The 25,114-nt window shown below is 36.1% G+C and overlaps 1 protein-coding gene across 7 annotated transcripts in view; it reads right to left on the reverse strand.

Annotated features, from left to right (window-relative positions):
- Positions 1-793: 793 nt before the first annotated feature.
- The window catches only part of ICE2 (interactor of little elongation complex ELL subunit 2), a 29,024-nt gene continuing 4,703 nt past the window's right edge, over positions 794-25,114 (reverse strand). For 5 of the 7 annotated variants that reach the window (XM_040600045.1, XM_040600041.1, XM_040600043.1 and 2 more), the window contains 13 exons: positions 24,644-24,763; positions 22,953-23,087; positions 22,478-22,594; positions 20,793-20,952; positions 18,631-18,815; positions 17,175-18,126; positions 14,858-15,036; positions 13,317-13,446; positions 7,720-7,804; positions 7,575-7,625; positions 6,248-6,506; positions 3,923-4,096; positions 794-3,815 (listed from right to left, as the gene is read on the reverse strand). In XM_040600045.1, the coding sequence (XP_040455979.1) occupies positions 3,624-3,815; positions 3,923-4,096; positions 6,248-6,506; positions 7,575-7,625; positions 7,720-7,804; positions 13,317-13,446; positions 14,858-15,036; positions 17,175-18,126; positions 18,631-18,815; positions 20,793-20,952; positions 22,478-22,594; positions 22,953-23,087; positions 24,644-24,763 (2,739 nt within the window). In that variant the 3' untranslated portion in view covers positions 794-3,623. The remainder of the gene's footprint in view (positions 3,816-3,922; positions 4,097-6,247; positions 6,507-7,574; positions 7,626-7,719; positions 7,805-13,316; positions 13,447-14,857; positions 15,037-17,174; positions 18,127-18,630; positions 18,816-20,792; positions 20,953-22,477; positions 22,595-22,952; positions 23,088-24,643; positions 24,764-25,114) is intronic. The other 2 variants (XM_040600042.1, XM_040600047.1) reach the window with 2 other exon arrangements.

The raw sequence follows: 25,114 nt of genomic DNA on the forward strand, positions 1-25,114 counted from the left end.
CCTCCAATGCCAGGTAAGAATTCCCCCTCTAGTCCTCTAAAACTAACTTCCAACTGCCCGAGCACGATGCAAAGCTATCTATACCTCCTAACACACACCAGTAAACAGGGAGAACTGGATTCAGTATCAGTGACCCTGTACAGCACGGAAAACCACATGTTCTCAGAGGGCTTCTTCCATTTTTAGTGGTTGGTGGCTCAAAGCTGAACTAGCAACGGAGTTGGTCATGAACAGAGCTGCTCAGGGGTTCACAGTAGGTCCAGTACTCCTCAGTATCCTTATCAGTCACATGGATAATAAGATGGAATCATTTTTCACCAAGTTTGCAGATGACACCAAATGGGGAGAAGAGGTAGGTAGAGTGGACAGATGAGCCAGTATTCAGAGAGACTTGGACAGCCTGCACAATGGGGCTGATGGGAACTGCGTGAGACTTTGCAAAGATAAAGTCCTGCACCCAGCATGAAATAATCCCAAGCAGCAGGACAGGCTGCTCCATCAGCGCTGGACTACAAACAACCGCACTGAAAAGCTGAGAGAACAGAGAGATCCCTGTGAAATCACTCTGACCAATTCTCCAGCACTTAAGAGCTCCCTGTTCTGAAAGGCAGGACAGCACATGCTTCCCCCTTTACAACCAGGTAAATCTGCATAAAGAAAATAAAAACTAACGAGGGAAAAATATAATCATAAGATTCTCAGACTGGGTAAGTTATGTCTGACCAGGCACTCCAAATACATGTGTAAAAGATATTCTTACAATACAGAGTGACAAAGTAGTAATTACATTTTAAAAAAGCCACATAAATTGCAATGTAAATGCACACAATCCATTCCAAATGCAGAGCTGAAGACTGAAATTACAGGACTGTGAAATCTGTGACATTTTCCCCCTAAAATCAGTGGATTAAGGCAATAAAAAAGATCAGCGTTCGTTATCTGTAAAACACCAGTTACCTGGAGAGCAAGATCCAGGCTCCTTCATTCTCCTCCAGCTGTAGTTTCCTGCTTCCACAGCTTCACAATCTGTGTTACATTTAGGAATTTACAATTTGGTGGCATCACAACAGTCAGGCTTCCCTGTACTCCTTCGTTCTCCACAGCTAACCCTCCCTTCAGGGCCAGTCTATATAGAACCAGTTTATATAGAACCAGTGATCCAGCAACTAATATCAAGCTCATTTTTTGGCTTTACTGAAAGCTTTTTTACCACATTATTTTGTGTAGACATTTTGTTTCAGATTTCAGACGTTACTGCCCAAAATAAACAGGCTAACCTTTCTCCTTTATTCAAACTCCTTTAAATAGGATTTTACTTTAGATGCAAATATAAATGGTGTATACTTTGGTTCTCTCACTCCTACACAAGTGAACAAAACTGGAGTCTTTCAAACAACCAACTCATCTTAGAGCAAATTACTTCAGTGCCACTTAATGCAAAAGAGAACAGTCAAACAAAATGTAACAGTGAATTAAAAAGCCATCACAGATTCCCTACCTACTGAAACAGATAAGAAACTACAATTAGCATACTAGTAGAATACTACTGTAGTGTAATAGTATACTATGAAGAGAAAGATGCAAGTCTTCTAGGCATAAAGAGATATGGGCAAATAGACCAAACATTTTTAACATATGGAACTGCATCAAGAAACTAAATTCCATACAAGTCTGGCAAAAGGTTTTGTGTATACAAACTGAATGCTGCTTTGAATTCCCCCCACATGCTTAGTTATCTGGCAAAAAATGACTCATAGCTAAAATATGACTATTATGAGAGGTCACTAAGTGCATTTGGGATTTCGAATCAGAACTAGCTGTAATTCACAAACAGCTCTACAACAGTTCGACCTGTGATTAGTGTTATCACTGCAGCTATAAGGCAGTGGCCAAAAAAGGATTAAACTGAATAATACTATAAATAGCGCTAACAGTGTGTGTGAGAGGGAAATATCAGAAAATGCTTTGAATTTCACATAGAAAGGTTTTTAATATACCTCCATTGTTTAAGCCTGCTTTAAAAAAAACTGTCTTCAGGATTTTATAAACAGGTATGCTCCAGTTAACAATTTAAATAGTTTACTTTTATGACATTAGAATCTCTCATGTCAAGCCCATGAGCAGAAGAATGCTTGATCAGATGTGTGTACTTGGTATCTTTAGTCTGAACAAAAGACTTGGAAGAATATCTTTAAGGCCTTTGTTTTTTGTGTTAGCAGTTTAAGCACGCATACAAACAGCTCTCCAGAACACGTTCCAAACAAAAATTGGCTCAGACATTTTTAAATAGTTGTGTTTGAAAGGAAAAAATGGGAAAGATTTTATTGGAGTAATTCTTGTAGCTTTCAAGAATTCATGCGCTCTTCTAACAATATTCTTAATAAAGGAAAATATAGGCAGAAATCCAGAAAACGCAAAACAAAAGCGATGATACAGAATGTAATTTTTGACTCTCAATTTCAAGGATTGTTTCTGCTGAAATTCTGTTTGATGAAACACTAAAAGCCTGTCCCATAAAACAGCTGTAATGCAAAGCAATCTTCCCTCACAAGCAGTCACGTTAGTTACCAAAACACCACAGAATACAATGCATTTACATACTAACATTCAAAACTGCCATTTTACCACACAACTGATATTCGCTAGGAAACTGCACGTCATCCCATTGCCTGGCCTTTTCATAGATGTAAGTATTATCTTTTCCTAACTTCACCGTGTCAGTTGGGCTCTAAATGTCAAGCAAACTGCTGGTGTACAGCATAGTCTGGTTGGGTTTCTGGGATGATGACAAAGGCCCTGATCCTATCACTTGCTCCTGCAGGCAAACCTTAATACCTCAGGTAAGCACTAGTGCATATCAGTGTGCAATTTAATAGATTTAGGCTGTGGCCATTCAGTAATACAGTGAATGACTGCTACATTCATTTTTGAAGTAATGCCAGAATCCAAACAATTTCTGGAAATGTTTTTGGGGAAGCATAAAAATACATATTTTAACTATTTAGCTGTACTTGTAAGTTTCCTAGTGCAAATTTATGGCTCTTACTATTCAAATAAACACACTTTTGTTCCCCAAACCTCATTCGTTACATCATCCTAAGAAGAACATGTATTTTTGTAAGTAATTTAAGATCTGGCATATACTGTGCATTGAAACAATTCAGTAATTAAATCCAAGTTGTTTCCCTTCCGCACATTACACAAAATAAAATACAATTTAAAAATATGTCAGAATAAAAATCTGTAGTGATTCTGGAAGAATTCAGAAAGCTGAAAAATTATTTTTCTTGTTGTTATGCGATATCAGATATTACCATCAACCACTGCTTCATTCTTCAAACCGTAGTTTTTCTACAAAAATGAGACCAACAGAAGATACTTCTGTCCCCTAACCTCAGCTGCAGGCACTCGCTTTTTCCCCCCTCTGACTGAATCTGAAATTTGCACTTGAAATATGCCCACTGAGGTAAGAAAGGGTTAAAGGTTTACAGAATGTTTCAGCTATGGAGCCATTTCCCCTGCCAGCTCGTTCCAGCTCCTTTGAAGCTGCAAGAAAGCCTCAGATTTTTTGTTAGTCTTGTCCTTCTCCAGGCCATACTTATCACAGCACGGTTCAGCTATTTCTACTTCAGCTGCATTTTGTTGTACTTCCTTTTCCACTTTTTCTTCATCATTCTTTGTTTGCAGTAATTCTTCTTCAGCTTCTTTGTAGCCACACCTTCATTTCTAACAGGCTTAGCTGGATTGCCTTTTGTTTCCATAGCTACTGGATTCCCCTCGCTGGGTGTGTCAGACCGTCCCTTCGCCCCAGTCATCTACACACATATGGGGAGAGAATAAAAAAAAAAAACCAACACAAGAAAACAAACAAACTAGAATTAACAATCTTAAATCTGCATTAAGCACAAACATAGACAATTACCTTCCAAGAACTGCCTTCTACTGCTTGCCATTCAGCCAGACTCAGAGGCCACATCTGGACTGGTGACAGGCACAGCTGCTCTTCCTGCCACCAGCGGGATCTGACCAGCCCTGCCTCTTTCTTGCCGATGTGCCTGAATTCCCTTCTGGCAGACACCAAAGTGCATGAGGTAATCTGGAACAGAACCACAACTATTTTGCCCTCATATGAAGTCAGGATGTGGCTAAAATATGTAACTAGGCCTGAAAAGCATCCCAGAGTTCACTCAGCCAGGCACAGTTCGCATGTGGCTTTTACACAAGTAAATCATGCTGAAGAAAAATTAAAAGTAAGAAAAATTTCTTAAAGTGTTGTACTACCTGTTCAAAATGTTAGAGCTGAGACTGGATCTCTGAGAAATTTCTAAAGCACAATATGCATCACTTATTCACCAGCACAAATTACAAAGCAGGCTGGATTTCTAAGAAGCTTCCATAAAATTTCTATTAAAAGTTTCTTTAGATGAAGACAATTAGTTCTTCTTAAAATAAATTCTATTCTGTTTTAAAACCAGCAGCAACAAAACCCAAATGTTAGGCAGTATTAATTGCTACTAATTGATATCGGGAAGGAAGCTCACATTCAAGATTTTATTTCTTTAGATTTAACTGCACTCTGAAAAAACTGCAGAGCAAATGCTGTGTAAGGTTGTTCACATTCAGTAAAAAGAAGTAAGCCATCCACACAAAATTTTGTATTTATGTCCGAGACACAGAAACTGTGTTTTCCTAAATTAAGGTACTTCATGCCTCTAGACAAAAAAGCATACTATTTTTATTTTTTTATTTTTTTTTAGAAACAGTATTGCATATATATTGTCACAAATGTGTTGCTGTATAGAGAATGGCATACCAATGAGATTTAAGTTTCTGTATGCCTGGGAAGCCATCTGAATTGCGAGGGAAGTTTCCACAAAGGTGAAGGAGTTCAGAGCAACCAGAGACAGAGATCAACAGCAACTTGTCGGCCAGAGCTAGCATACTTTAGAGGGCCAAAAGGAAACCTCATTTTTGCTGCAGAGAATCACTGTTATCCCTACATGAGCTTGTTTAAAGTTACAACCAACCAAGAATGGATCCAAGATGCTCCACCCTAGCTGCTGAAATTAATAAATTAAGACACAAAAGATTTCAGAGTGGCATGAGGGGACTGAGGAGAGTATTTAAGCTTTCAGGAAAGGGTAACATCAGCTGGATTTCTGCACTGCCATATGATTATCCCACACCTAGTAATGTAGCTGATTTTGTGTGTGTGGCTGATTTGCATACAACCTCTCTTGTCTGCATGAGATTCGGGGTATCAAATATTAACAGTTGGGTGCTGACTGGCATCTCCACAGAGGAAGCATAATCTGGATCCCTCCCCGGCTACTTATTTTCAGTAAGCAGGTTAGAAGTTAATATCTTAGGCCTCCAAAAGATATCAGTTTCTGCTGAAATAGCCTGAAAAGTTCAAGATCTGTGGGAAAGACAGACAGACAAATTGAGACAAAGATGGGACTGAAAAACCAGGAAACCAGGTTAAAAAGTTCCTTCCTGAAATTGATTGAAGAAAAGAAGTACATCAACAAAAAGTGCCACCACAGAGGCAAAATTAGAAAATTCTTATAAATGCAAATATTTTATGTTTCAGCTGTAATGCAAGCCTCTAAATTACAAAGCATTTAATTAAGCCAAATGCTCCACACTTTTTGCTGTTGAAAAGTATTAATAGCTCACATTAAAAATAAAAAAATGCATTTTGAAAGAATTTTGCCACAAACTGGAGGAGGAAGTGTATTATTATTATTATTTTTAATAAACCCAACACAATGTATCAGTGAGTTGCAATAAACTGCAATACAGGCTCAATGGAATAGACCTTGACGGCAGAATTCACCTTAACTGATTTTACCTGTTTACAGTTGTGCTAATAATTTTTATTCCTGTAGTCATTTGAAAGAAAAATGACAACTCTATACCATGACTCCAACAATCTACTTAAGAGGCTCATCCTGTTGTGGAGATGCATCTTACAAAATATTCCATTTCTCTCTGTTAACAGCACAGTAAGCTTAAACATTGTTTTTTCCATACTGTAATGTTTAAAGAGAGGTGAGATGAAGCTCATCCAAAATATTAATCAGGGAAAAGGTATTCCCATTCTTGGTAGTGGGTCCAGAACGCTAAAGGGTCTCTCTGACCCCCAAAGATGACAGATAAATATACTAGCTATATATCCGAGAGACTGAAACCCAAGATTATTTTAAAGCTGCTCATCTGCTTTTCCATCAAGTGTAATACTGACCTTCTGTTTCCACATGGCTTCCTGAGGTGCAGGTGGAAAGGTGCATGGAACTCTTCCATGATTCATGTGATAGGGCAAAGGGAGGCTGGGATCTAGTGGCACCCATGGGACTGAAAGAGTGGCGGGTACAGTAGGCAGATCACAGTGAGCTTTATGCAAGTTATATGATGCTCTTGTTGTCTTGTCAAAAGAACTCTTGTAGATTGCGACTGATGAATCTCCTGCAGCATGAGTCAATAAATAAGAGCCCTCCTGCAAACTAAAGAGATAAAGTTCAAAACAAAACAAAGACATTAAAATAATATATTTTGTTTCCTTTGATCAGGATAGCTACTAAGTTTTGAACGCAAAAGCAAAACATCTTTAGATACTTACTTATCAGTCCCTGTTTTATAAAAAGACTAGAGACAAAGCATGAATTAAATTGTATTGATAAATACATACTAATTTATGCATTTATAATATATTCATAATGTACTAATTACCATCTGTGTACAGATTGTATGCATTCAACATAACATTGAAGCATACACTGAAAACCATCCATATTTGGCAATTCTTTAACCAGCGCCTTACAAAGCATAATGCATATATGGACACAGACACAAAAAACAGACGAGCTTTAAATACATACAGGATTAAACAGTTTTTCAGGAAGATAAATATCAACTGAACTGCCCATATCAAAAATCTCAGCCACAAAACACAAAGCTATAGAAATTATGAAGTGAAGGAAAAGTCTTCTGTAATTCAAATTAAGAGCCTTCACACACAGCGCAAGAAACTTGCTTCAGAAAAAAATTAAAAGATACTTGCAAACCAAAAGCCTTGAAGTAGCTAAAAAATACATGAAAGCAAGAGAAAGGCTGCGACATTGTACAGAAAAAGGCATATGCTCGTGTAAGTCAAGCTAAGCAGATCGGAACACAAACAGTATTAATTCTGCAAATTAAGCAAAAAGACTAACAAAACCCACATAAAATCTATATTACATAATGCTTTATATTACACATACGTAAGATTACATAAAATAATACTACAACTCACTCCTGTGAACTGTTAATCATCTCAGATATGTTCAGCCTCCTCTCCTGGACAAGTGGTTCATAAAAATCAAGTCCTTATTCTTTTGCATAATTTATACAAAACCTGTAATCCCAAGCACATTTTTACACCGTACTGCATTATACTATGCTAGACCTAAAGGAACCTGTAAAATAGTTCATGTATCTAAAGTAATAAAGATCAAAGAGCAGACAAGCATACAGAAGAAATAGGATGAGCTGGGTCACATTGCAAATACAATGAATCAGAACAGAACACTTACTCGGACACTTTCTTCAAAATGTGATGAAGTATATTTAATGAATTTGCAGGCCTACAAAAAAAGAAAAAAAATACAAAAGGAGTAACCTGCAAGGCTTGTTAGGGTTTCACATTCATTGCCAAAATACCCTACTAAAAATACTCACTTAATCATTCCAAGTTTTTCTCTTAAAATTTCTGGAGAAATCTTTTCTAGCATAATAAGTTTTGATGTAAAAGCATCAATACGTCCTGAAAAATATGAATTTGATTAATACACAAAAAATAAAACAAATGCAAAAGCCTAATTTGCAAACTTAGTGGATTTTAAAAGGAATTTTACAGTGTAGAACAGTGAAAAGTATTTATCAATTTTGCACAACGTAAAATGTCTAGCTGCTTCAGTACAGACATCTGTATTTGGGCTGACTTTCTAAGTCAAGGAGATGCCCGTGATTCCAGCAAATCTTACGTCTTGCATGATGTCTGAGATCTACAACCTCATTTTGCCATTATCTCATCAGTTAGTTTGTATCTTCTCAAGTTCTTTTGATCCTTACCACTACGCCTCCTTACTGGACCCATCACGAATGTTCATCTTGTACAACAAATTTACTTTTGAGACCAATATATTTGATATTCTGATATGTTAGACAATTGTATTATTTGATTTTCTGGGAATTCTGTACCTTTGTCTCTTGAATTCCCCCCCCCCCCCCCCCCAAAAAAAAAAAAAAACCCACAAAAAACAAAACCAAGGAAAACCCACCAACAAACCAACCCCAAACAAAACCCAAAACCATTTACAGTTCAGGCCTCGTTCATGGCAAATCATTAAAGACTACTTGTCTTTGACGTATCTAGGAGCAACGGTTCAAAGCTCTCTCCATTACGTTTTTAAAACAAAAGCTAACGAGAACAGTGTAGCCCACTTTTTCACTTGATAAGCAATAAAGATCATGAGCCCATCTTGTAAGCTGATGTTGTGACCACGTGTTACCTTCAGGTTCTCTCTCATGCTAAGGTTTTCTCAGAAATCTGTTCTACTCCAGCTCCCACAGGGAGGATTAGGAAAAGGCAGCATAATAAAATATGACCTACTCAGTGGAATTTACTGCCTTACTACAGTAAATGCCTCAATTGTACAGTTAAAACTGCTATAACCAAAGCACTTCACATTCCAAGCTAAACATTACTAGCAATTTGTTATGTGATGCGTAAGAACACCAAGTAAGAACTCTCATTTTAATAAATAAATAAATAAAAAAAGCACCAGGACAACTCATTTCTTTTAAACACTGTACATTTGTTACTTTTCTTGTTACTGGTATTTTGTGCAAGACTAAGCATCTAGATTTAATATTCTGCATTGCTGACTAGAGGAAAAGGAACTCTGTCAAACCACCAACCCACAACACAAAATTGTTTTGTGTTCTCTATTCCTTATCAACCTGTCCTCAGATCAGAAATTTCTCCATTTCTAAACTCATTGACAGCATAGCTTGGGGGGGGGGGGGGGGGGAAGGAGATCTATGGACTACTTACACCTGATTTATATTACTATATCTTGTATTTGAGAAGTGACTGAAACACTTGACATTCGGTAAGTCACCCATACAGTAAGTACTTCTTTCCAACCCAATTTTTCAAATAATTTTCAAATAATCGTAATTTAAAGACCAATATTATCCTAGCCAAGTGAAGGTTAACTTCTTTTTGCAGTAAGTTTTGCATAGGCGCTTAATGCAAATAAGTGAATAATGGTCAGGGTAAAGTGTTCCCATTAACTAGCAAATCTTATCACTACTTTATTTACTGCTTAGATCAAATACAAGTATCTTATTTGGGAAACACGTCACAGAGATTGCTCCCTTTGCTGATGCAGGATTTCCTGAGTAGCAAGGAGACTTAAATCAACAACCGAGCAAGGCGTGCTCTACTAGCGAGAAGAGGACAGCACTCTTCTGTTCAATGGTAATACCTCTGCTTTTGTGCAATCCCTGCCTCCTTTGAGAACACACAGAATAACAAATTCAAGTTAATATCACTCCTTGCAACTTCCGCAGGAGGCCATAGTTACACCTGCTTTTCTCCTCATTTCCTGAGTCGGCAGCACTGCTGAGTCACTGTGCTGAGCTGGGAGATTTCTCCCTCAGCCACAGAGGGATACAACACTGAAGAACAACGCCAGACAATTACCGGGCACAGACCAAGGTCCATCCATATTTATTTGGCAATACAAAAGATCGTTGAGACAGTGAATCAAGTTTTTTCAAGATCCAGGAACTCCTAAGCTAATTTAATACTGAGGTCTGCCACACGCTCAAAACTTTAGAGTCTTCACTTAAGATCTCTGTAGTCTCAAAACTGTCTAAACAAGAATGAGACTTGTAGGTACTGTGTTAGTAGTGGTAAGATCACAGTTTTCAAACAGTTGTTCCATACTTTCATGTCATACTGTGGGGTAAATTTTAAAAAGCAGTAAGTCTGCGGCTCTACTATGGCTGATTTAAAAATTCCTTTATTACAGTACATGATATTTCACGTAAATTATAGTATGATCTGAGAGCTCAATTCTGTCTTTCTGCTTACACCAAATACATGATAGCAGCAGTCTTACTTTGAGGTATCAGGTTAATGAAAAATGAGATATTCACCCTATTTTAAGTTGTCCACAATACAGGTTTATTACCAGGGGCCATTCTTTTAGGGTGGAGTTTCAGGACAAAGCTTTCCGTTGCAAAGAGCACTCTGCATCAGTTGTGACATTGTATTTTCACAGCTCCTCATAAATACAAACTGAAAGGCAGAAATTCACAGCTACCTTGCAATGTTTCTCAATGAAAGCAAAAAGAATCCCCAAGCAGAACATTATAACAATTCCCTATTAAAAGCTGGGGTAGATGCTCTCTCGTAGAACAGATCAGTTACTTCCATGTACATCTTTTTACCTACCTATATTACCGAAAACCTGCAGTCCTCAATTTGCCTAGCTAAATAAATCACATATTCTGTCAGTATCAAAACTTGGTGACTGCTGAATCCAATTCTGTATTTGCAGCAGAGTATTTTTTTTAATTGTAAATTGTAGTGGGAAAGGGGTCATGCTGGGAATTCTAATTTACTGTGCAGGACAGTGACAACCCACAGTAAACCTGTGTTCCTTCAGAGCACGCAAAAGGAAAACCCCTGTGGACGCCAGGGTTTGCTGTTGGAAGCAGCACATCCAAGAGCTGACAAAGAAACATCACTGGAATAAATCAGTGTTTCTTAATCCCAATGACTTTTTCTCCCAAGCACACAAGAGTGTTTCGGAGGGCAGGCCACTGAATCCTTCCAGCCTAGGGCTCTGTGCCCCTTTCACGGCTGGCAGGTACCTACAAAGGAGACACTGGAACCTCTGTATCAGAAAGGGATGGCTGTTTATGCCAGAACAAATCCTGCAGCACGTAGCCTGCTTTCTTCTACTCTCCTCAGAGCCTCTATAAAAAGGGGTGTTGGCTGTCTGCAAACTTCTGCACGTAAGCAGTATGTTAAGTATCCTGTAACTGATGGGAGATCAGATAAAACACAAATTCTTTCAGTTTGTGTACTTCCTAAACAGATTAGCCTTCTTCCTACAGTTTCATATTTCCTCACGCAGCTTGTGAATCTGGAAATAATAAATTTTGATAAAATTTTCTACAGTGGAATTACAGTGCAATTCAGTATACTGTTCTGCTTGTTAAAAAAAAAAAAGCAAGAAATGCTTCAGTACTGTACATTAAGATATAATTAGAAATGGAGAACTACCTGTGTTATTTCTCTTCCTGTGAGGAATTTTTTTAGAGAAGGAAAACCCACAGCAAATAGCTTTTTCATATTTTATTCTAAAAATTTAATTTTAAAAACCATTATTTTCATTAAATATGGACAGCAGAAAAAGATGCAGTTGGCAAAACTATTACTTCAGAATATATCAGATTCCACAGAAAACTTACAATTCTATAAGAGGATGCAAAGCTTCTATGCAAAAATCAGAAAAGAGAACTCAGGATTTCAAAAATAGTATTCTGATGTGAGCCACCAACAGCAAAAGTGTAATTCAGTGCACAAGTGGAAAGGGTAGACAACCACAGGCCACAACTGCTGCCTTAGCAACCATAAAAACCAGAATTTTTTCTACAACAGGAAAGCAAGGCAGTCCCCACTGACAAAACATTCATTCACTGTACAAATGGGATTGCCCGCACTCCGTAGCAAGTGCCAAACATATTCTAAAAAGCATTTTGACTAACCACCTCATGGCAGATTTTCCCTTTTAAAATCTTATTAATTACAGGAGAATTGCTATCAGGGAGCTTTCCATATGTTGAAAAAGTTGTTAAAATAATCTGGCCATATTCTTTATATGCATAATTTTAATTTCTTTACAGAACATATGTATCCTAATAGACATCAGAACTTTTCTGATGTTTAAAATGTCATTGTACAAACATGAATACAGCATTTTCTACAGGACATTTGTTAGTGAAACTTTCCTTATAACACTGCATTCCTAGCGTGCTTGGTTTATGGATTTTGGATAAGTGGCCTTTACAAGTAAGATACCTTTCTGCTAATATTTCCATGCTTTTTATCCCTGTTTTATTGTAGGTTTATTTTCTGTACTCTGTATTAAAGGTGTCATCTTTTGTACACAAGATTTGTCATTTCATGCTTCATTCTCACTGAATGTATGTTACTTCTCATTCACAGATTCTACATTATCTCCTGTTTCCATCTGCTGCATGATACAGCACAAGGAATAGCACGACAGGGATGTTTCAAGTTATATCACATATTAGGAAATTAAATTTCATGGATCAGTTAGATGTGGATGACAGAAAACCTGGAAAATGTGTGTAAGCAAGATCATTCAGTGATCAAAAATCCTGTGGAATATCATAGCTATGGAAAGAGGCTTTCAATAAACTTAAACTATGCATTATTCTTCTTCCTGTTAGGATTTCGGTTCTGTAAAGCCAGAAAATTGTTTCCAGTACCTTAGATACGAGGCACATGTATACTGTTTTCAAAGGACGTAATTTCTCTTATAGCTGAATGACAGAACTTGGTTTAGCCCTAATCTTGCTTGGTTTTCCTCACTCTTGTATCTTTTCTGTCTCCACACTATCAGTGTAGAAATACAAACATTATTGCCTGTTTTCAAAGAAAAATAAATAACATTTGACCTTTCCCCATACTACAAGGCCAAGGAATCTGTATCCTCTGAGCCATACATCTGATCCTCTGTCTTCTATTTTGGTATGTAATAACAAAAGTATTTAAATTGATAAGATATACCTATCTATCTAGCTAGCTCACATTTAATCAAGAAATATTTTTACCACTCATGCAATAATTCATATTGTATATAATTCATTAAAATAACACCAAAAAATTCCATCCCAAAACCAAAGATGCACTAAGTCATGAAGATTACTGACTTCACAGATCTAAATTCACACTTACATTTGTCTTTGAAAAGTAAATAAATGCTGTTCTTGAAAACGAAGATTACTGGACGCTATTCATCTAAAACCAAAACTGACATATCTTCATCTACCACCCAACAGAAATTTTTAAAAAAGAGCATAAGAGAAACATGAAAAACAGAATTAGAAACTTAAAATAAATAAGGAGACATAGAATATACCTTTAATATAAATATTTTTCTCTTCTGTTATTCTATGAATATTCAGACATACATGTTTCTTAAGCAAAAATCAACACATAAACTTACCGATATAAAATAAGCATTCAGAATGCAACATACTCTCTGTCCACAACTGACATACTTCACTTTCTGTAAGAGCTTCAACACCATAATAGGCTTGGTATTCTAGTTTTGGCAACAGGAACATTGGAGTAATCTATAAAGTGAAGATATATGAAAAATCAGCGCCCACCATCCAAAAAACACCCACAATTGAACTACATTTTGTAGTTGATAATCATCATAGTCTTCCACTAAATCTGAAGCAACAAAGACATTTCACAGATTGTGTGTGATGGTTCACATTCCACGAAACCCACAGTACAAACTTCAAACTACAGAGAATTTATACAGAAGAAGGTGAAAAGAAAAAAGCAGCCTAGGCAATCTTTTACAAGCAATAAAATTTTGCCACTAAGTAACTTTTCCAGGCAACTAAATTAATCTGTTCACACTTCGGTGCTCTACTGCCCTCTGCAGGAATTTAAGAAAAAAATACGTTGTTACATTTCTTTGTTAGTGGAATCCTGCCACTTACTCGTCTGTCTCACTTGAAATTAGAACCTAATACTTGGCCTCTCATTTGAAATCAGAGGCTAACCTTCGTGCAGTAACACTAACAGAAAATATAAGCTTCTTCTCACTCACAAATCATAATTTAAACTTCAGCAGGAATTTTAAAAAATAAACAGTGTGCAGTTTCTCATAAAATAAGCAGCTATTCATAGGCATTTTAAGTAGTGGATCAATAGGAAAGAGATGGCATTTTTTCAAAATAAGATTCTGAGCATGGAATCTCAGCAAATAATCAGAGTAAGAAAGATCTATTTCCATTTCAAGAAAGCATAAAGACCTCACAAAACGCTCGCCTACCATAATTATGGTATCCTATTCTGGAGAGGAAGATAACCGTATCATATTTGTTGAATGATTCAGAGGACAAAATAATGTTACTGAGAGTTACAGAATAAGCTTTCCTTCTCCTGATGTTACAAGAATATTTGGATTACACTTGCATTTAAAACATTTTATTCCATAAGACAAATGATTTGCTAAGACATATACCATAGTCTTTTCAAGCAGAATGAATACGAACCCCTTTTATATTAAAATTTGTGCTCTGTTCATTCTATCTCCTATTTCTCTGCTTAACTAGGCATAAAAGCAAGGCTGAATCCTGTTAAAAGTATTTATGATCATGTACATCCTCAAAGCCTTGGGCCAAAAACCTGATTACTGCATTAACTTCTAAAGAATAGTTCAAACTGACATTAGTTTACATAATTACAGATGTATATTACTGTAATGCAGTTATAGTCAAAAAATGCAGAATCATACTTGCTTATCTTCTAATCAAATAGGTTTAAAGAAATCACAAGCTATTCTTCTCTCTCTTCCTACAGCAAATATTTACTTTAAAGGAGACACACACTGTAGAATTATAACTGAACATACTAATTGTCTGAGTGAAAATACGAATGCTCTGAAGGACTGGGAATCCCAGAGATGCCAGTCAAGCACAACTGTTTTAAAAAAAAAAACAAAAAAGCTAACAGCAAAATCTGTACCTTCTGAGTTTTTTTCTTTTTATGGTACCGTGGCAATGACTTCACTTTTTGCACGCTGCAACGCACAAGTAACGACAGATCATTCAAACTGAATAGCTTATACACAAGGTTGCCATCCTGAGGTGCTTTATACTCTGAGGGGTCTTCTTCAAGCATCTGAAGTTCATTTGGCAGCTTTCCTACAGAAAAATAAATAAACCAGAAAACAACAGGCTTATACATTCTTTACCATGAAGCTAATTAACTTTCTTCTCTTGCAGTAGGGTTTGTGGAGTTTTAAAATTATTTTGGTTTTTTTTATTAGGAGTTTCTGAAGTAAGATTATGGGGTGAAAACCATCTCATCAGGCACAAGAAGTCACCTACGTATTACAAAAAAAATAAAAAAATGGAAAACGTCCACTGTTACTTCTAAAGAGTGTATTTTCAAACATTCCCACATATTTTATCCTAATCGTTAGATTTCTTATACAAACAGAGCTGAGAGACTCCATTCCTGTACAAACGGAGTTCAAAAGCTGATTTTTAAGCCAGTGACTCAGCACAAAGGAGACAAAGCTGCTGTTTACAGCGAACGCCTCCTGAGAGCCACCACCCCTTTACCAGTTACTGAAGTCACTCAAGCCTCAGGTTTGGGTGGTAGCATAAGCCTCTGCTGCAAACTGAGTTCGCTTCAATTGCAATACCCGCATATTCAAAAGATATGTTAGATCTCCAAGTGCAGCTCTGAGGTAGTTTCACAAAGATCCCTGTATCCCGTAGAGATATTTTAAGAAAACGCTTAAACAAGGATAAATCCCAACTTAAGATTATTTATTGAAAATTTAGCCAGTTCTGGTTTTTGTCCTGCAGATATGTGGAAATACGTGTCAAACTACAACTACAAATAGACATTGCTGTAGTGTTACGAATAAATACATTCAACATTAAATTTAGAGTTTATTGTGCATCTTTGAATTAATGTATACTGTGTGAGATATTATCATCCAACTGACCAGAAAGAATTTTATTAAGAAAACATTTAACTTAGTTCTGGCTTTCTGCAAAAGAGACATGCATAGGGGTTTATCAGATTGCTACGGAACTTTTAATTTGTAGCAGTATGCTTTCTATTCTTTCATAGTCACATTTCAGCATCTTAGCAATACAAGTTTCACTACCTACCTTTCTTGAAAAAACCCCCAACCTAACAAATTCTATTATCAAGCACCTGAATTTCATACTCTGGCTTTTTAAGAAAAGGAGAAATTGAAAGAATATCATGCTGCTCAATTCTTCAAACTGAGGGAGAAGTGCTCTTGTAGTGACTAGTAAAACTCAGTGAAACTGATAAAAATGCAGGAAGTGATTACACAATTTCAGCTAAAACAGATTTAGTTGTGTTAACTGTTTCCATTACAGATTAAGTAATTAAGATTCATTCCTATGTGATCAAGTGTACAGCTAGTCAGAAAACAACAGTGAAACATGTTTTCCCACCAAAATTTATCCATGCACTGGTATTAAGTATTTTGAGAAAAATATTACCTGTCTTGATGCAACCTGCCTGCTTTCCTGTCAATTTACCTAACACAGCCGAGTGCTGCTAAATTCGGTTGTACAGTGCAGAAGCAACTCGGGCACGTGAGAAAAACCTCAAAGTTCATGGTCTCCATGATCCGCAAGATTTCTAGATCTTGGCTGAGGTCTGGGTGTAGAATAGGTTCAATTTCCAGCTAAACGCCTGAAAACTTGGAGGTGGCTTGTAGCGAGTCCTCATTAGTCTTCTGGAACAGATTGCTAGGAGCTAAGATAGAAAGCAACTGAACTAGGAGGCTCAGAACTTAGACGCTGAAATTGCAAGTTTTCTTTCAAGTTTTAATTGCATAATTTGAATAAATTTTTCTTCTATAAAAAATGTAAAATAATCCCATTTTTGATTGGCAAGAAACTATCTTTGTAGACGAGACTACTCAAATATTTGAATTTCTGAAGAAACTCAGAAAGTAACTCTTCTCACTACTAAGTTATTTCTTTTCCTTGCCTAAAAATCTTGTGTATAACAACTACCTGTTTCTCTAAATAAAACAGTATTTCACATTCACCTCCATGGACAAACAACTCCCCAGATGCTTCTTTCTGTGGGCAAGACAGAGAAGCATATTGTTAAATACTTCCCCCTGCCCCCAGCAAAACCCAACTTTAAATCACATATCCAAATAAATGTAACAGAGATACTATCGGGATGCTCTTCAGATGAAGGAGTTAAAATGTTTTTCTGTAAAATTTTACCGAAATTCTAAAATTTTACTCCTTACACAATGCACACAATTACTTACTCTTTGACATTCCCTGAAAAAGCGAAGTCCATGTATTTCTGGACGAGCTGCTGGGATTTGAGGCAGCGGCTGGCACAGTTTCTGTGCTGGAGGTCACCAATAGTTTTGGAGACTGAGGCACATGGGCTGGCGTAGCACTAGAACCATCACAGCTCACCACTGGTTGCTCATGAGCTTTATGGGAAGGTGACTTGAGAAGTTCAGTTTGCATTTTCAAAATCTGTCCGACAGGATCAAATTCTTTGGACAACTTTCTGGTAGGCTTTCTGGAGGCATTGTTTCCCTGATCCACAGTATCTGTGCCATCTGTCATGCTTGCTAATGGAATGTGGGTGGGGGAAAGTGATCCGGCAGTCTCTGCTGAGGTATGAGAAACAGTATTTGGTACAGTTGTTTTGCAACAATCGGTGTTTTTACATTCTGTATCAATTATCAAACGCTCTTCATCCGTGTCACTACTGCATAAAGAAGCATAAGTCTCATTTTTCTGAGTAGCATCAGACTCTCTCTTGTAACTAACAGCATTAGATAGAATACTTAGCTTTGTTTCATTGTCCAATACTTCTTTGGTCATGACATGCTGTGCTTCGTTCAGTCCTACCTCCTCTGAATTAAGGCTTTTATGAGATGAATTTTCTTCAGAGCTGAAGCACAGAATGCCATCTAATGACGGAAGCTGCATGCTGGCACATGCTGAAGCACCAGAAATGGTGTTTTTTCCTTCTTCATCTCCACCACTTATGGTGGATGTATTTTTTTTCCCCATTTTTAGGTCTTGTGATAAAACTTTAGCAGTGTTACTAACTGTAGGAAAAGCACTTTCCATTTTAGAAGTTTTTGAGAGTTTGACAGTTGCTCCAAAAGTTTCCAGTTCTGTAACATCATCATCAAAGTCCATCCCTGTGTCATTTGGAGGAGGAATCTTCCTGCACTGGTAAGTATCAGAAGACATCTTAACACAGGGAGGAAAAAATAACAGTATTAAAAAAACAAAACTAAACCAAACCAAAAACCAGAATGTGTTAATCACAAATGAGACACTGTCACATTGAAAACATGAAAAATGTTCTGCTATCCATATTTTGGTATGTTGGCTGAGAAGGGTAGTAATTGAAAAAAAAGCAAAACGAACTCCTGTGTTGAACATAGAGTATCTTAACTCCTAGGAGTTGAAAGGGCTTTCAAAAGAGAAATAAAGGTCATATAACTTTTCCCACTTAAACGAACTGATCAAAATGCATTTTAACAAAGTAAACTAAAGCTGAAATGCCAATGTATTAGAAGCATTTAAAGAAACTAGACAGACATTTTAAAACATAGGGTCTGTAATTCTGCAGTAGAAAAACTACCAACAGGAAACCTAAATTTTCCTTCGTTATCACAGAACAAGTAACTTTGCAATTATAACATAGGCTTTTGGTTTTGTTTGTTTGTAAGAAGAGGTGAAGCTACATACATCCCACTGAAATAGACTGTCCTCAGCTGGTTTGTCCATCAACACATTTGAAATCAAAACATAAGATGCTTTGGTTGCTAGGAAGTCCATTGGAATGTCATGGAAGATTTGGTTCCTCTCTCTTACTGTCATTTCCTTTCTCAGCAGAGGTGAATCAACATAAACCACTTTAGCTGGTTTGCTACCTTTTCAAGAACAGGTAGAGATTGAATACATATTAAATTAAAGGAAAAAAAAGACTGTAGTATAATTTAAATAATAGATCTTTTGACTTCCAATTCCAGTCAAATCCATTCCATTTTCATACTAGGAAAAATGAAAAACTATCCTCTCATTCATTAACAACAGAAAATAGAAATATCTCCAGATACAGTGTGAATTATTAAGAACCCGCAGCAGCAATACACACCACATTAACAGTCGATCATATTTTAAATGCAGTTCTAAATAAAGAATTTGTAAAATAAGAATTTGGGATTCATCATTCCTTATACAGCATTATATCACCAAATGTGTTCTGTTTTCCAAAAAGATCTTTTGCCTTCCTTTGATGAACCTCCAAAAAAAATATATTTTTTTTTAAAAGTCTCATTGGCCAAAAGTGATGGCTGCAGTTTATTTTTCTTCTAATCAATAACTATGTCTGGGCTCTGTTGCCCCACTCTTTTGTTTACACCTTAAACCACATATGAATCATCTATAGATTTATTCAAAAGTAACAGCAGTACCAATATCATAAAGAAAGCAAAGGCACGTCGTGAACATAGTATCACTGTCTTAAAAAAAAATCTGTCGATGAAAAACCCCCATAATTAATGCAAGAGGGAAGGTGCAAAAGGAAGGAGAACCCCTTTCAAGAAACACTATATATATATCTAACATATTCTGAATGACCTTTAGGTGTTATCTTTTAATCTAAAAATTAAAGACTGTAAAATTGATACATAAAATGAGTCAGGCATATCTTTACAGATAAGTAGTTTAATTGCATGTAGAAAAGTGCAAAATTTCTAAGATTTACCGATATTTGACAGCCTATTTACTACTATCCAAAAGTCTGCTATACAGATTTGTGTGAAATGCACACAACGTGGACATTCTAAGACAACAATCATGATAAACACTCATCATGAAAAGAATACCTCGTGTACTTAAAATTAAAAAAAAGAACAAGAGAGGAAATCTGTATTTAGATTACTAGTGGAGTACTTGACAGCTCAAGTATAGCATTCAGATGAGTAAATCAGTTTACTCAAAACAATTTTTGTTGCAGTTGGGAAGAGCAATCTCCGTGGACATTCATTATTTATTCATTATTCTATGATGTAAATAGGTCCCTTTAATTCCAGAAAATGTTTGCTCTTTGTTTTTTCATAAAAGTTCAGAATTTCTCTTTTTTAGCTTACTGAAATCAGTTCATATGATAGTTCTAACAGCTTCAGTTTCCTTTCCAAGGAGCAGAGCTTACAGTTTTGAAAAGCAGAAGGGCATTTAATTGATTTTTTTTCCAAGTAGAAAATAGCTGTATGTCCGAATTCAATGTTAATGATGATACCTCTAGAGGTTGTTACTATTCTCAGTAACAAGGTGGAACAAGGTATAGAAAACTATGAAATGACCTTGCTGTCAGCTTCCCTCCTTGCAAAACAGAGGACAAACTATAGCAATGGATTTTTTTAAAGTTCATTTCTTACAATAACTTCAACTAAATTAAACATTTTTCTTTACAACACAGAGGTGTCTGACTCCTTACCAGATGACAGCTGAAAACTACAAACTTCAGATTTTTGCCCTTTAAGCTGTATGAATTAAAGTCAGTCAAATTTTATTACTTTGTTTGGTTTCTTAAATTAAAAACATGGAATTACTTCAGAGAAACTATTTTCTTACAGCTGCATTCTAGACTGCTGCTTCTCCAGAAAAGGTAAAAATCTGAGTTTACAGTTTTCATTAATCTTAGCTGCTTTCTTTTTTAAAACAAAACCCAAATTAAACTATTCTATTAGTCTGTGAACTAAATCAGACTACCTTCTACTTTCCCACAGTTGGTTTTACTGGATTTTCTAATTTCCTGTCCTTCAGTCTGCTCAAAAAGGATTATGCGAATATATAAAGATCTTCATAGACAAAACCATAATTTTTGTAACAAAACCATACTATACCTGCAACAGGCATCATTTTAATGCAGACTGGAATTTCCCATTGTTCCTTGTAGTTTAGTCCATGATTATTCAGTAAGGTAAATAACGATTGGTTACTTAAAACAACTTGAGGACAGTATTTCAAAGCAAGTTTTTCTGCATTTGAATCTGAACTAATATCCTAAACAAAAAAAAAAAACAAACCTTCAAAAAATGAACTTTTTTTTAAGAAATACACACAAAAATTTAAACTAATAAGAAAACACCCAAACAAACATGGATTAAACCCTGCCTCCCCAAAAAAATCACCGCAGTGCCAGGCTTCAGAATCAAACGAAAAAGCAAAAAATTCCCTGAAAGTTTTTGGCTGAATCTTATGCATCCACCTTGCCACATGAGAAAATATACTTTAACTTGTACCTTTCAGTTCATTCCTATTAAATCAATTTACACGGTTGAATAGGAATTTGGGTGATCATGAACTATGGAATGTATTGCAGAACCTCCCCCCCCCCCAACCAACCAACCTATTAACTCACATATATTAGAGATGATCTTAGGAGTTAAGTAATAGCACAATAAACACATATAACATTAAAGTATGGTTAAAACCGCACAGTTGTTTGAATACAGATAAAGAATCTTGAAACAAATACAAAACCATGAAGAATACAAATTCAGAATTTAAATTATGTAATTGTTAAACATTATGACTACAGGTTTCAATGAAGAAAGGAAGCTAGGAATGCTCATGAGGTGGGAGGAGAGATAACAGAAACCCAGGAGCATGAGGACCATGAGAGAGAAATAAGAAAAATCTAGCTGTGTTCTTTTTTCTGCCACCTGAGACATGATCATAAGTGTTCTCTGTTTATAGCTATAACATCTCTTGAGGCATATATTATTCTCCTGTGTCATCTCTGCTACTTTCTTAAGCAAAAGTGTCTTTGCAATCACAGTGCCTCTGTTGAAAGTGTGGGTTTTGGTATGTGAACAAAGTCCTTAAAATAGCGGCTAACAAATTATCTGGAATAAACAGTCACAAACCCCGAGTTCTACAGAATGAAAAACTCATTGATTTTCTCTGCAGAAGAACACAAAAAGAAACACTGGGTATTTAATGGTAAGGTGGAATGGTCTCTAAAAATTGTTGAACTCTGAAATGGAGCTTATGCTGTTTAGCAAAAGAAATTCCCAGGGTAAGCTAACCTGATCGACTTTTCAGAGAACTAGACAGTCTGAAGTATTTCTTCTTACCCTCAGGACTTCTTTCTTCAATCAGAAGCTGTTACACCTACATGCATTCATATGTGTGTTTACACATTCACACAGGCCAGCTTAGAAATTGCAAAGCAAAATTTAAAAGCAACAACACTGTGATAAAAAATTTGTCTAGATTTCAGTCAGTGTGTGCCAATTTAAGGACCCCTCTACTGTTTCATTGAGGGAACAGAGGTTCCCTTCCTTCAAAAGGCACTAGGTCTGAAAGGTAACAACCCAACATTTGAAGAGGGCAGCGTGATTGCTATAAATGAAATACTAAACAAATTAGTGATACAGTGTATGTTCCTATGGTACAAGATGTGCAAGATTGCGCGGGGGAGGGGGGGAGCACGGAGAAGAAACTTAATGCTGCCACATAAAAAGAACCAAATTGCTCTTCTCTACAAAATATGCCTTAAAAATTACAATAAAAAATTACTTACATTGTACATAATAGAAGCCTTTTCTTCTGGAGTTATAATAGATGTAACGGTTTTATAATCTGTGGGCAGCTGAACAGGCATAGTAGGGAAAGCTGTTTTACCACGTCTCGCTGTACCCTTGAAGAAATCAAGCAGTATCAGAAAATAGCTTTAACTGAAATCATGCTGACCCAATATTGCAATTCTTATACTGAAAAATACTAAGAATTTATGCAAGTACATTACAAAGTTAGCATTATATTAAAAAAACCTACTATTATTTTAACCTTTTTATTGCTAACATACAATAAAAGGGTGTTAACAGCCTTTACTACCAAAATAATTTACTTAAAATTTTCATTAACAATTATAAATTATAATTCCCAACCCAAGAATTGAGTAGTACTTGTAAAAACCCCTGAATCCTGGCATAACACAATCCAGACGTAATTCTAGTTATTTGAAAGTAACACCAAAACAATACGTAAGATATTACCATTACAAGAAGATTTTTTTCCAGCCTAAAGGTCAACTGTGTATGAAACTTTCCTCCCATGATACTTGTGATCTCCTGGAGAGTGTAGAACTCAGGATATTTTTGCACATGTCCAATACAAGCACGTAATAATTCCTAACATACAAAGAAAAAGTAGTTTATATATTTTTATCTTTCTTAAGTTTTTAATTTTCAAAAGCTTTTTTCTGCAGTTGCAAGTTGCATTTGCACACACCTTCTGAAGAGAATACAGATACATCTAGCAAATTACTGCCAACAGGCTTATTCAACTTTTCCAGTTAAAGACAGTATTTAAAAACTTAGAGATACCAGTACAACTCTATAGTAAACTTATAATCACTGGTATCAGAACTGAAACATTCTAAATGCTCCTCAACTCTTCATATGAGGAGCTAACAACCTACGTACAGTCTCAGACCAATCATAAAAAAAAAAAAGTTTAGTGTTGAACTGTGCTAAATCAGGTAATTCTTTTCAGTTAAACTTATTTATCTTGGCTTTTAGAGGGACCAGTATTTTTTTATGTTACTAACTAATTTACACCAGGCCTAGGTAAAAGTCACAAAGGGAAAGACACAGGAAGATTCTGTATGTGTTGAAACTTGCTTTCATGTCAAATGAGTTATTGCTGCAAGTATTTACATATTGGTCTCCACTTCATTTTTAACTCCAGATACCAACTTAACTATAAACAGGACTTGGAGACACATTTTGTGACCTGACGACAAGCCGACTCTAAAAAATAGGCAGAAATGTAAGATATAAAATTACTAAGCCAATCTCAATTTTTAGAAAAAAAAAGATAAATTTCTGTCCTCACATGTGCCCAAACCATGTGTTAATTGCAGAACAAATTTACCTTGTACATGAAAAAGCACGTAAGTGTTATGGTGGAATAGAAACAATCCTTCTGAATTTAACTGAATGCTCTACTCTCTGGTAAACGCATTTATTATTATGTTTTATTCCACAAAAAAGTGTGATGCAGCACCTACTAGAAAAGACTAAAAATTTAACAAAAAGTATGAAGGTAGGCCACTTCAATTAAGACAAGACACTATGAGAAAAACAAGCAAGAGCAAATCAACCCACTGATGGGAAAGTTTAATGAACCTGTATTCTGGAATTCTTTTCCTGAAATGTACTATTAAACCGAGAATGATATATAAAGTTGCATTCATGTTTGAATTTAGAATCAAAGTGAGTATTTAACACAGCATGAACTTGCAGATAATGATGATTAAAGCCTGAGTAACCTCTGATTAAAGTCACTTTGTAACACACTACTATGGAGGAAAGCTTAACATTCTGTCCAACAGCGTATACTTAGGAGCAGCTTGTGAACGTAAATGCACACTTAAAATGCAATTTCTCCCTTCCAAATAAAAATATGTCATTTACTTAATTAATGGCTAAAACTTTGTTGAGTGTTGCATTCAGTGAACACACATGATATCAAAAGATATCGTATCTTAACGGCTACAATAAACTGTGGGCCAGACCATGCTGCACAGACTAAGGGAAATGGCAACTTCTCACGTCTCATCCCAACATAGAATCAGCAGAAGTTCAGGAATTATCAGATTCCATGAGCAGCTCCTCTGTATCTTTAATCATGAATCTAATAAGATTATTTAAGAAAAGGAATTAAACACAGTATTGGTAATTACCTCAGTATAACGCAGTGCATCTTCAGAGATGGCATCATAATCTTGAGCACAGCTTTTTGCAGCGTTTTGGGCAAATTTCATAAATTCTGCAGTTTCGTTGTTTACTACTTCTTTCATTTGCTGGAGGGAAGGGGGAAAAATAATTCAATTTTTTAGGACAGAATGGAATCCTATAGGGTAGGTATGTAACCAGCAAAATTTCTAGAGAGGCTGTACAGGTAATGGTATGAAATAAGGCACAGACTACCTGCTGCTCAATTTGGCAAGTCTTTGCATATGTTGAGTTTCACTGAAGTAAAAAAATTTTTTGCAAGGCCCATCTCCTTAAAATAGAGTAAATCCCAAACCAATGAAACACCATCCCCCAACAAACAGCAAGCTTCTCTTGATCATACACTGGTGATTTATAAAAAGAAATGTTACAAGACATTGTTGGGGCAAGTTTACATGACAGAATCAAAAAGATACCTG

The sequence above is a fragment of the Falco naumanni genome, chromosome 7, assembly GCF_017639655.2.
Source record: "Falco naumanni isolate bFalNau1 chromosome 7, bFalNau1.pat, whole genome shotgun sequence".
NCBI classification, from domain to species: Eukaryota; Metazoa; Chordata; class Aves; order Falconiformes; family Falconidae; genus Falco; species Falco naumanni.